The 13811-nt window shown below is 39.4% G+C and overlaps 1 protein-coding gene across 6 annotated transcripts in view; it reads right to left on the reverse strand.

Annotated features, from left to right (window-relative positions):
* Nucleotides 1-13811, reverse strand: part of STK39 (serine/threonine kinase 39) — a 324725-nt gene that overhangs the window by 115974 nt on the left and 194940 nt on the right. For all 6 annotated transcript variants that reach the window (XM_045033904.1, XM_023259427.2, XM_045033901.1 and 3 more), the window contains one exon: nt 12736-12803. In XM_045033904.1, the coding sequence (XP_044889839.1) occupies nt 12736-12803 (68 nt within the window). Of the gene's footprint in view, nt 1-12735; nt 12804-13811 lie in introns of those variants that run through there.

A 13811-nucleotide genomic window follows, 5' to 3' on the forward strand; every position in this document is an offset into this window, starting at 1 on the left:
TACTTCTGGATTCTCTATTCTGTTCCATTGATCTATGTGCCTGTTTTTGTGCCAGTATCATACTATCTTGATGATTACAGCTTGAAGGATGCCTCCAGCTTTGGTTTTCTTTTTCAGGATTGCTTTGGCTATTCAGGGTCTTTTCTGGTTGCATACAAATTCTAGGAACGTTTGTTATAGTTCTGTTTAGAATGCTGGTGTTATTTTGACAGGGATTACAATGATATGTAGATTGCTTTGGGTAGTATTGATACTTTAACAATGTTTGTTCTTCCAATCCGTGAGCAGGGAATGTTTTTGCATTTTTTTGTGTCTTCATTTTCTTTCATTAAGCTTTCTATAGTTTTCAGTGTATACATTTCACCTCTTTTGTTAGGTTTATTCCTAGGTACTTTATGGGTTTTTGTGCAATTGTAAATGGGATTGATTCCCTCTCTTTCTGCTATTTCATCATTAGTATATAGAAATGCAACTCATTTCTGTACATAAATTTTATATTCTGCAACTTAGCTGAATTCATGTATCAGTTCTGGCAGTTTTTTGGTGGAATCTTTTGGGTTTTCCACATAAAGTACCATGTCATCTGCAAAGAGTGAAAGTTTGACTTTCTCCTTGCTGATTTGGATGCCTTTGTGTTGTCTGATTGCTGAGGCTAGGACTTCCAACACTATGTTGAATAACAGAGGTGATAGTGGACATCCTTGTCACGTTCCTGACCTTAGAGGGAAAGCTTTGTTTTTCCCCATTGAGGATGATATTAGCAGTGGGTCTGTCGTATATGGCCATTATGATCTTGGGGGATGATCCTTCTATCCCTACTTTCTTGAGAGTTTTTATCAAGAAAGGATGCTGTATTTTGTCAAACGCTTTTTCAGCATCTTTTGAGAGGATCATGTAGTTCTTGTCCTTTTATTAATGTGATGTATCACATTGATTGATTTGTAGATATTGAACCAGCCCTGTATCCCAGGAATACATCCCACTTGATCGTGGTGAATAATTCTTTTAATGTATTGCTGAATCTGGTTTGCTAGTATCTTGTTGAGAAATTCTGCATCTATGTTCATCAGGGAAATTGGTCTGTAGTTCTCCCTTTTACTGTCTTTGTCTGGTTTTGGAATCAAGACAATGCTGGCCTCATAGAATGAGTATAGAAGTTTTCCTTCCATTTCAATTTTTTGGAACAGCTTTAAAAGAATAGGTGTTAACTCTTCTCTAAAATTTGATAGAATTCCCCTGGAAAGCCATCTGGCCCTGGACTCTTTGTTTGTTGGGGAATTTTTTATTACTGATTCAATTTCCTTACTGGTTATGTGTCTGTTCAAATTTTCTATTTCTTCCTGTTTCAGTTTTGGTAGGTTATGTTTCTAGGAATTTGTTCATTTCTTCCAGATTGCCCAATTTGTTGGCATATAATAAGTGTATAATAAGCAGTAACAAGAGACTACTGCTAATAATAGTCTCTTATTACTGTTTGTATTGCTGTGGTGTTGGTTGTGATCTCTCCTCTTTCATTCATGATTTTATTTATTTGGGTCCTTTCCTTTTCTTTTTGATCAATCTGGCTAGGGGTTTATCAATTTTGCTAATTCTTTTAAAGAACCAGTTCCTGGTTTCATTGATCTGTTCTACTATTTTATTTCATTATCATTGATTTCTGCTCTAATCTTTATGTATTTGCTGTTCTTTTTCCAGCTCTTTTAGTTGTAAGGTTAGGTTGTGTATTTGAGACCTTTCTTCCTTCTTTAGGAAGGCCTGGACGGCTATATACTTCCCTCTTATGACCACCTTTGCTGCATCCCAGATGTTTTGGGCTGTCGTGCTTTCATTTTCATTGCCTCCATGTACTTTTTAATTTCCTCTTTAATTTCTTGGTTAACCCATTCATTCTTTAGTAGGATGTGTTCTTCAATCGCCAAGTAATCATCATCTTTCCAAATTTTTTCTTATGGTTGATACCAAGTTTCATGGCACTGTGGTCTGAAAATATGCAAGGTACGATCTCGGTCTCTTTGTATTTATTGAGGGCTGATTTGTGACCCGGTATGTGATCTATTCTGGAGAATGTTCCATGTGTACTCGAGACGAGCGTGTGTTCTGCTGCTTTTGAATGAAATGTTCTGAATATATCTGTTAAGTTCATCCAGTCCAGTGTGTCATTCATTGATGTTCTGCTTAGATGATCGGTCATTGCTGTAAGCATGGTGTTGAAGCCCCCTACAATTACAGTATTATTATCAATGAGTTTATGTTTGTGATTAACTGATTTATACATTTGGGTGTTTCCACATTGGGGGCATAAATATTTATAATGGTTAGATCTTCTTGGTGGATAGACCCCTTACTTATGATACAATGCCCTTCTTCCATCTCTTGTTACAGTCTTTATTTTAAAATCTAGTCTGTCTGATGTAATATGGCTACGCCTGCTTTCTTTTGACAACCATTAGCATGACAGATGGTTCTCCATCCCCTTACTTTCAATTTGCAGGTGTCTTCAGGTCTAAAATGGGTCTCTTGTAAGCAGCATCTAGATGTATTTTGTTTTCTTATCCATTCTGATACCCTATGTCCTTTGATTGGAGCATTTAGTCCATTGACATTGAGTGAGTACTGAAAGATATGAATTTAGTGCCATTGTGTTGCTTGTAGAGTTGGTGTTTCTGGTGATGTTCTCTGGTCCTTTCTAGTCTTTGTTGCTTTTGGTCTTTTTTCTGTTTGTCTCTTCTCCACTCAAAGAGTCCCCTTTAAAATCTCTTGCAGGGCTGGTGTAGTGGTCATGAACTCCTTTAGCTTTTGTTTGTCTTGGAATCTCATTATCTCCCCTATTCTGAATGACAGCCTTGCTGGATAAAGAATCGTTGACTGCCTATTTTTCTGATTCATCATATTGAATATATCCTGCCACTCCTTTCTGGCCTGCCAAGTTTCTGTGGATAGGTCTGATACAAACCTGATCTGTCCTCCCTTATAGGTTAAGGGCTTTTTTCCCTTGCTGCTTTCATAATTCTTTCCTTGTCTGTGTATTTTGTGTATTTGACTATGATATGCCTTGGTGATGGATAGGTTTTTGTTCCACCTAAAGGGACTTCTCTGTGCTTCTTGGATTTTGATGTCTGTGTCCTTCCCCAGATTAGGTAGGTTTTCTGCTATAATTTGCTCACATAAACCTTCTGCCCCTTTTTCTCTCTCTTCATCTCTGGGACTCCTATGATTTGAATGTTATTCTTTTTTAATAAGTCACTCATTTCTTTAAGTCTTGTATCATGCTCTTTTGCCCGTGATCAAGCACCCATGATCAAGCACCCCTCCTTTGGTTTAGGCCTCCACCCACTCCCCATGTCTGTGTCCAAGCTGTCCACCTTGTCAGGAAGCACCTCCCTCCAGAGTTTTATCTCAGATGGGGTTATGTTTCAAAACCCTACACCTAAGAGACCCCTGTGGTTTGAACCTGCACTGACTCTCTGGGGGGAGGGTCTTGCTGCACAATGGCTGGGTGCCAACTTGCCCCAGAAGACGTTCATGCAATCGCATAGCGGCAGAGGTTCAGAGATTATGGCAAACCACAATACACAGCCTGCACCAGGTTTTACCACATACTCTGGTGTCTTTGCCTCAACACCAGCAAACGTGGCTGCTCTCTGGGGTCCACTGGGATCTTCATGGCCATAGGGTCAAGTGGAGAAGAGCAAAGACCAGCGTGTTAAACAGTCCTAGGTTCCAGACCGGGTCTGCTGCTTCTCAGCTGTGTAGTATTGGACAAATTACCTCCATGACTTTAAACCTTCCTTTCCTCATCTGGGAAATGTCAGTAACAGCAGGACTGATGTTGTGGAGGTTTTATGATGATCAACAAGACAGGCAATACAGAGTGCTCATCTCAGTGCCTGGTACACAGTAGGATCTTCATCTTTTTGAAGGATCGCACTGACAATAAAGTCAAGCTGTGCAGCAATGACTTAATTCTCATAGGAAAGGAATTTACCAAAAGAGAATATTCAAAAACATTAAGTAAAATGCCAAATATTTTTAATATTAAAGAACCATATTTGTAATAACTTGGTGCCCAACATGATAATAAATACCACTCTGTTAAACAACAAATGCGGTCTTGTCAGAAATAATTTAAGTCTGATAACGCCTTTACCGAAGACCACAGTCTGACATTGCCCCTGGATTCGATCTAACCATTACTCTTCTCAAAATTTGGATGTTAAAAAAAATAATAATAAACACTGGTTACCACGGGAACAAGTAACCCAAAGATAACATTCAACAAAAGGGCTCTCACCTTCCTTTACCCATAGCTTTTCTTTTCATCTATCTTCTTACTGCCTTTATCATTTTCTACCTTGTATTAGAGTCATTTGAGCAGAGTCTGATCTCTCCGCCTACACGGTAAGCTCTTTGAGTGCAAAAACCCTGTCTTATTCATCTTTGGATTTTCAACAAAGCCTTGCACAAAGAAAGCCATAAATAAGCAGTTTGTTGAGGGGGGAAAAGGTACCTGAAAGCATTGCCACAATTGAACACTATACCTACACTATTTAACCTTTTGGGAAAAATTAATCAAGCTTCCCAACCACTTGCCTAGTAAAAATTATGCAATTAACCCGATTTTACAGGCTTAGAGAACCATTTAAGAATTCTAATTCCTCCTGAATGATGATAATGTGGAATTCGAATTCAGATATACTGGTGTTAAAACAGTGATCAACATTGTTTTTATCAGCTTCATCTTTCTTTATGAAATTATGATTTACTAATCCTATACCAATAGCTAAGTTCACCTTTTAACAAGGGAAATTAAAATACTAGGTCAAGTTAGGCAATATTGTCATGCTAAGGATTTTTGTTACAATAAATACTCTACTCTAGAGATCATCTTTCCCTACAAGGAGGAAAGCAGTTTTGTTGGTCTGGGGTCTTTAATTAGCCTATCAAGGTCTAATGATAGTAACCTAGTAATGAGGTAAATTCATTATGAGTAAACTGATGGGATCAGAGCATCTACGTATGACAACTGTCACAGTCGCCTTCAACAAAGCTAGTTAACTGTAATCCATAGGGCTGAGCTGTCAAAGTATGAACAGTGTCTGACACAAAGGAATTAACAATTTAACTGATAAGTTTATCATTTTTCCAAATCACTGAGCCTGGTTCTCAAAAACACATGTTTATGTCAAATACACGACTATTCTATTTTATGAAAAATATACTAATGGCACAATATTTGTACAATGTTCAACTCAAATCATAAATTATAGTACCATCTATTGACAGTATATAAATTAGGAGATGGCCCACTTAACATTTTTCTCCGAGATGTGTTTAAGATTTCCTTATACTGTACCTTGATACTCAAGTTTTTTGATAACACAGATGACATTATACATATATACATATATGTAAATATACATATATATGTATATTTACATATATACAAATATGTATAATATATACATATATACAACTGGCAAGAAAACATTTGCATAAAAGTATACAGAAGAAAAAAGAAAAAAATCTACATTTTTAACTATCTCCAGAATTTAACACTGAGACCTAAGGTATAATCCCTTTTCTGTACACTAATAAATAACAGGTCAGTTTTAAGAACAAGGTAAAAGCAATAGCATATTTTTTCAAGAAAGAAATTAGTCTTTGCCTCTTCAGCCTTTTGCTTATGATCACCAGAAATGAGTAATGGAGAAACAAATATATTACTTGTAGCTACCATGTATTCGTCTTTTGTTATAAAAAGTGACATTTTGCAAAGTAAGCCATTTCCCAGTTTCCTACTTACAGAATAAAGGGGAGACTTACCTGGCATCTTGGGGCTGGGGGTCGGGGGAGGGACAAGGAAGCCACATTCCTAGCAGGTAAGCCTATAAAATGCTATGTCGCAAAGAAAGTCAGAATGACCTTTTCCAAGAGGTAAGAGGGCAGTTACCCATACGGCATTAGTTAAGGACTGATGAAAGGCTGGCTTGAACTCAAGTCTCTACCCACTAGTCCGTGGAGCACATTAAACATAAATGCTTTGCCCAGATGGCCACAGGGAATAGGAAGAGACAAACACACTACTTCCCAGTACCCAACAGCTGTACGTGGTCTAGACCAGCAATTTGCAAAGACAGTGAGGGCATATTTTCGTGTATATGTGTTTATTTACATATATGTCCACACATATATCAGAATCTCAAAGAAAGGAATGAGAAAGGTACAGAAGAAGACATGGGTTTTCTAATCGAATAAACACTGGCCAGAACAATGTTTCCAGCTTCCTCTCACATGGGCTGGGTTAGGAGGTAGTTTATCTGGGCCCAGAGAGGGGACAAGTGATCTCAAGTAGATTTCAAATGGGGAACGGGGAATGAAGAAATTGTGCGGCAGGGACCAACACTAGGTGGCAGGGCTTTGATTCTTGAGAAGGACGTAACTTTGGAGGTTTCTAAGAGGAGGCAGCTGGACCTACGAGGGAGTGTTGGCTGGTGGCACTAGAGAGGGCAGGTGACTGCCACCTTTGTGCACAGGAGATCACTGAGGGTGACTCCATGACCCACATTTGTTTATGATTTAACAGTGAGTCTCGAACAGACTCCTCGACGAATGTTTTTATTTTTTTATTTTTATTTTTTTATTAAAAAATTTTTTTTAACGTTTATTTATTTTTGAGACAGAGAGAGACAGAGCATGAATAGGGGAGGGGCAGAGAGAGAGGGAGACACAGAATCTGAAACAGGCTCCAGGCTCTGAGCTGTCAGCACAGAGCCCGATGTGGGGCTCGAACTCACGGACTGTGAGATCATGACCTGAGCCAAAGTCGGACGCTTAACCAACCATGCCACCCAGACGCCCCACGACGAATGTTTTTAAATGTTGTTGTTAAATGTCAATCGTAACCACACACACATGCACACAGATTTATATTCTGGGACATCAAGATTAAGTTCATCTCAGGGATCAAGCTACCAGCTCCACTTGAAAGTCACAATCACTAACTTCAAGTGATTGCTGGTGCAGCCTGCTCATCTTACCACATTTCCCTGGTAAATTTACTCTCCAGCTCTCCTACACGATTTCCTTCATCTCTCAAACCCCAAATATTTTTTCCTTCCTCACTCTCAACTGATCACATTCATTTTAATGAGACAATATAAACAACAGAAGACTTCCACCTTCCTGTACCCAACCCCACCAAACACCTTGCACGTTTGCTCACCCTTCTGCCGTGGTGGATGTGCTGTCCAACAAGTGACCTCTCCATACTTCTAACTAAGGCTGATATCTATGTGGATGTTTAGGTATCATCCCTTCCCACCCATCTGAGGACACCAGTCTTACAATGTCCTCTATCTTATTTCATGTTTCCTTCTCAACTGGATCATTCCCATTAACTTATAAATAATGCTTTTTTTAAAAACAACTCCCGGGGGAACCCAGGTGGCTCAGTCGGTTAAGCGTCCAACTTTGGCTCAGGTCATGATCTCACAGCTCGTGGGTTTAAGTCCTGCGTCAGGCTCTGTGCTGACAGCTCAGACACTGGAGCCTGCTTCGGATTCTGTGTCTTCCTCTCTCTCTGTCCCTCCTCTGTTGTCATTCTTTCTCTGTCTCAAAAATAAATAAACGGTAAAAAAAAAATAAAGAAAGAAAAAAACTCTGTTCACTCCATATTTTCACTGGGATACCCCATTTCACTGCTCCCCTGTATAGTAAGTTTCTGTTAAGAGCTGTCTGTATTAACATGGAACCTATTCTTGCTATCTGGTGTTCTCTCTTGGCACTCTGTCCCCAATCCAGTTAAGTCAGGCTTTAATCCCCAACATTCCACTGAAACAACACTTGCCAAGGTCAAGAATGTGCTCCATTTTGCCAGATATGCAAATTCTTAGTTCCCATTGTACTTGATCTAATAATAGCAACTGATATAGTTTTTCACCCATTCTTTCCTGAGCCATTTCCTCTGTTTGGTTTACAGGACCACCATTCTCTCCTCCACTGCACCAGCCTGTCCTTACCAATCTGCTGACTGCTCCTTACCCAAGTACCACTTGAGGGCACGCCAGATGACTTCTCTATCTTTATCCACTCCCTAGGTGATCTCATCCAATTTCACAGCTTTAAATACTGTATGTGCCAATATTCTCAAATTAATTATTATCTCTAGCCCAGAACTAGATCTCCACTGAAATCTAGACTCATGCACTCAAATGCCTATTTGACATCACATAAAGATGTCCACTAGACAACTCAAACTCAGTACTTCTGGAACTGAATTCTTGATTCCACTCAAACCTGCAACTCCAACTCTCTTTCCCTCCATTTATCCATATTTTCATGCCCAAACTTCGAGTAATCTTTGCATTCTCTCCTCTCTCTCCAGAATTCAGTAATTACTTGCCACCTCCATTACTCCTCACCCACGTCACATCATCACTCTTTACATCGTTGACATGGCCTATCAATGGGCTCTCCACTTCCACTCTAAAAATAGTGTCTGTATGGTCTATTCTCCATAATTCAATCACAGTGTTTGCTTTAAAACGTAACTCAGGGGCACCTGCGTGGCTCTGTTGGTTAAGTGTCCAACTTCAGCTCAGATCATGATCTCACAGTTCGTGAGTTTGAATCCCACATCGGGCTCTCCACTGACAGCAGAGCCTGCTTCAGATCCTCTATCTCCCTCTCTCTCTGCCCCTCCTCTACTCTCTCTCTCTCTCTCTCAAAAATAAACCAACATTAGAAACAAAATAAAAATAAAATAAAATATAACTCAGATATGCTCACAAATCTCCAATGATTTCCCACCCAATAACAGTAAAGTCCAAAGTCTTCACCACAGGCTACGTGGCCCTACATGATTCAGCCCCTGAATCATCATCTGGCCTGTTCCCCTACCCCTCTGGCCACACGTTTCCCTGGCTGTTTTTATAATCGCTTATAACATGCTTCCTGCTCAGAATCTTAGCAATCACTGTTTGCTCTGCCTGGAACTCTCTTCCTGCAAACAATCTCATGGCTTGATTCTTTACATCTGTCAGGTATATCTTCAAACACTACTTTATTTAGAGAGCCCTTCTGTGGTAGGCAGAATTCTATGACACTTTCCAATATCGCTGTCCCCTGGTATACATGCCCTACATAATCCTCTTCAGTGGATATGACCAAGCCCTTTAAATATGATGGGCTGTCATTCCCATGATTAAGTTATGTGATAGAGCAAAGGTAAAGGGATTTGCAGATGTAGCTCCAAAGCAGTTGATTCTGACTTCATCTAAAGGGGCATTAACTTAGATGGGACGGGCTTAATCAGGTGAAAAACCTCTCACAAAGGGACTGAGCTCTTGAAGGGGAGGAGAGATGGTTTCCTTTTGCCTTTGAAAAAAGGCAAAGTCATACTGTAAACTGTGTGTGGAATGGGGAGCCTGTACAGAGGCCAAGGACCTCAGTCCATGACTGTCAGGAACTGAATTCTGCCAACACCCAAATTAGTTGGAAGACGACCTCGAGCTCCAGCTGAGAAGAACTTAACTGCCGCCTTGTGAGACACACCAGAAAGCCCGTCTGAGCTGTGCCAGACTTCTGACCTACCGAAACTGAGATAACAAATGGGTGTTGTTTTAAGTCACTAAATTTGTGGTAACCTGCTACACAGTAGTAGAAAACTCGTATGCCTTCCTTACTATGGGACAGCACCCCCATACTTTCTATACTCCTGATGGAGAACTTGACATCATGTAAGTAATAGGAGTATTTGAACACTTCCTCCCTGCCTGTAGAATGTAAGTTCCTAGGGGGCAAGAAATTTGTCTTTTGTTTCATTCCCCCGTTGTATCACAGCAACTCAAACAGGGCCATGCGCAGAGCAGGTGCTCAAGAAATACTTACAGAATGAATGAATATATTCGCTGCTTTACATTTATGGCAGCACAGGGTGACCACAGAAACTTAATAGTATTTAACTTTTAACTTTAAAAGGTTATTTCTCAAAGTACAGGGCCTGCCCTGAGAGGAGACCAACTGTATATTTTGAGAGATTCATGAGTTCTCAAATATGAAAAAAACTGGTGTAAACAAATACTTTGAACACATTTAGAAAAATAATGTATACCACTAGGCATGAACATATATTCAACAAAAGTCATACTAAAATTCATTTCTAAAATAATAAAACACAATTCATTTCTATTTTTTGGAAGTATTTCTAGGTGATTAGATTCAGAAAAATATCATTGATAGGTCTTAATTTCAGTAACATTTTTAAACGAATCCTTTTATGATATCCCTCTGAGTAGACAGCTGAATGTCCACTAAAAAGCAGTAAAGTCAATACGATTTGTTTCTGGTTGAGCACCTATACCAAAAAATACTAGTCAATTATTGAAAGCCATGTAGAAAATGAGTGGTTTCTAACAGATGCCAGAAGACTGTTCTATTCGAACTGTTGAACATGTAAAATCAATGTCATGGATAAAGCTGTAAAAACAGGTTTATCCGATTGGCAAATGACATGTATCCAAACATTATAACTAGTATGACACACTGACAATCATGAGTGAAATGTATGGCGGAGGGGAGGCAAGCAATGGGTCAAAGCCAACAGGTTCATGATTATAGTGACAAATGTTAAGACACACAAAATGAATTTGAAAACACAAGTTGCAGTTCCAATTAGGCTTGACAGCCTTCCAAGAGGGAAACACAAAATCAGAGCTTTTGTTTGGCTGTTAGGTCATGCTGTATCTGTCACCAAAGTGCACAGCTATTTCAAAAAGCAATGAAAATGTAGGCTGATTTAGGAGAAATACGTACATAGACAGATGGACACTAAGCATTGTTTCTCAGCTTATTTGAATGTAGCACCCTTTCTTCATTAAGATCATGAAGGATTGGGATCTAAGCCACAAACTTGGGGAAAAAACCACCCAGAGCCATGAGGAAAAAGGTAACAAAAGCAGATACAGGCTAAATGTTAATAAAGGTGAACGGCCAGAATTGTAAGGAGGATATAAAACCATATTATGAGACGCAAGGTTACTTGGACTGTTTTGCCTAGGAAAAAGGAACAAGCCTTGTAAAAACACAAATGGCTCTCAAAAAAACAAGGGAATACCCTTGTTCTATATCGTTCTAGTACCCAGAGCAAAACTGTATCTGGAGGTAAGGCTTAGGAATATGTATGCATTTTAAAACACTCTCCAGGAGACTTTCATCCAGAGAACCTGATATCTGCTCTAAGGGCCAGAATTTGAGCCCACGGGAGCCCAGAATAGGAAGATCAGCTGAATCTCAGGGAAGAAGATGGAACCATAACAAAGCATTTTAGTATCGGAGGAGTGGTCCATGGAAAAAGAGTCAAAGTATGCAAAGAAGCTAACTAAATATCTAGTGTACCACTAAAGAGAACGTTCCTGCGTACGTAAAGTAGGAGACTGGACCACCATGCTCTGAAGGTCACCCCCAACACCGCACACTCAAGCGGGCTCGATGGTAACCTCCACAGTCTCACTCACGACCGTATCTCAGGAATCAACAAGGAGCCTGGCACAGTGGTTGTACCGGAAGTATCAGTGGAATGAATAAAAATAAACGAACAAGTGAAAAATAGAGGAAAGCAGTACCTGGTTCCAAAGTCAAATAAAAAAGGAATGGACTATTTCATTCTTTGGGGAGCAATAAATATATTTTAATTGTGAACCATGATCAAGGACACTTTCAAATAGAAGGAAAATAGTCTTGTAATAGCTTCACTTCTTGACCAGAAATCATCTCTGAATTAAATCACACCAAGCCTTAGTGTGCAGTCCCCCTGGTTAAGTGTGTGAAAACACACCACAGATTGTAAATGACCAGCACAAGCACGGGGTGATTATGGTGATGATTATCTACCCTGACAGTCTAAGATAACTCAGAGGGCTGGAAACTAACCTTGAAAACAAATCGGCTTTTTATAGCCACAGCTCTGAAAATGGTCCATCAGCCATGTGCTTTATTTGTTTAATTGTCAAGGGAGAACCTATGTGTAACTTACTTTAAAACACCTTCAAAAATATGACCGTAATCTCACTGACTTGGTAAATTAAGCTGTTTATTATAATTAAGTGGAAGCAAATATGTTTTAAGACACATCCTTAACGAAGAATATACACCTTACGACGTACCTCAATATTTAAAAATCCATGACGCAGAAAGAACTTTTCATTCACTAGATACAAAGTCTACACTGTCAGGCACCATATTTGTATCCATTTCCTAGAAGACGGAGGGTTCTTTCAAAATACATCTGTCATTTCTCCACAGTAGCTGATCAAACCTGCCACTGAAAAATGTTCTGAACAGGCAACTTGTAGTACAAGCACGGTTTATTTCTGTCAGAGACTGACTGCTGAAGTGTGAAAGAAACTCATTAAAAATCTCTTACTGTGATCTTACATTGTAAAAAATTTTTTTAAAGGAAAAAAAGCCCAAGAAAGAAAAGGCAAGGGGGGAAAAAAAAACAACTTAATGAAGGGTACACTGAGCCTGCAGACAAACTCATATGGTGCTTTCTTTCTCTTCTTTAGTAAGCAATTAGAAAAAGACCCATTAGTCCTGGGAATACAGCATACACTAGCTGTTTGCAGAAATCAAGTAAGTTAACAATTTTATTTTATGTTAATATTATGAAAAGTTAATGAAGGAGATAAGAATATTACACTATAGGAAAAGCAATACAAAATAAACAATATTATTTACCTTAATCTTAAAACGAGGTTCACAGCACAAGAAGCTTCTCTGTAGTCTTCGCTAGCATTGGGTAGCCCCTTTAAAGACAAAACCGCAAACACTGTTATCAACTTGGAAAAACAATCGTGATATCCCTTGATTCACATGACCCTTTCTGGAAATTTCGAAACTAGGTCTTTACAGAGGGCAGGTCCCATTTGGCCACAATAATACCCCTATATGAAGGTTGGAATGATGCCTAATTCCCAACACAACTGGAGATCCAAACAGATCTGTTTTCAAACAGAAAACCTCAATGGTAGCATGGGTCCTATGAACAATTGGTATAAGCTGCAGCAAGTCCAAGGAAGAAGGGTCAGCCATCTTAAAGGAGCATCTTGCAACCTGAGCCACTGACTGACTACATCCATTGGGATTTAGTCCCAACACAAAGGTTGGGCACCTTAAACCTCAGGATGCAAAGGAAAGTGGAATCCAGTAGATTAGGTCACTGTTTATCTTCCCTGCGTTTCTCACCTAGAACTGATTTCCATAAATATAAATCATCAACCACAAATGCCTCTACTCCATAGCTCCTCCTGACTCCTACAAATCCTTAGAAATGAGCAGACCTTCTTGTTGGGAGTAGAAAAATAGAGATTTTGGATCAAGACTTGCCTCTGCCACTGACCAGACATGCAATCATGAGCAAGTCATTCCCTGAACCTATTTTCCCACTTACAAAATGGGGATAATACCGGTCTCAAAAGTTTGCTGGAAGAACAAATATATGAAAACAACTCATCAACTATGTGTTACATAATATCAGTTATCCTAATCCCCTTTCCTGTTTCCCTTATTCTATTCACTTCCTGACAAATTACTATTCCTCACTTGCCTTTTATCATTCAACCAGTCCCTGAAGTTTATCTCAAGGTGTTTTACTGAGTTGCCTGATATGGAGTAAAAAGACCTAAACTGAATCCTGTCTCTGCCTCTAACCAGTTATATGACCTTACGTGAGCCAACTTCTGCAAGCCTATGCTTCCTTGGCTATAAAATAAGGGCCAAGGACTAGCTGTCTGACTTCAAAACAGGCTTCCTGC

Source organism: Felis catus, chromosome C1 (assembly GCF_018350175.1).
Source record: "Felis catus isolate Fca126 chromosome C1, F.catus_Fca126_mat1.0, whole genome shotgun sequence".
Lineage (NCBI taxonomy): Eukaryota > Metazoa > Chordata > Mammalia > Carnivora > Felidae > Felis > Felis catus.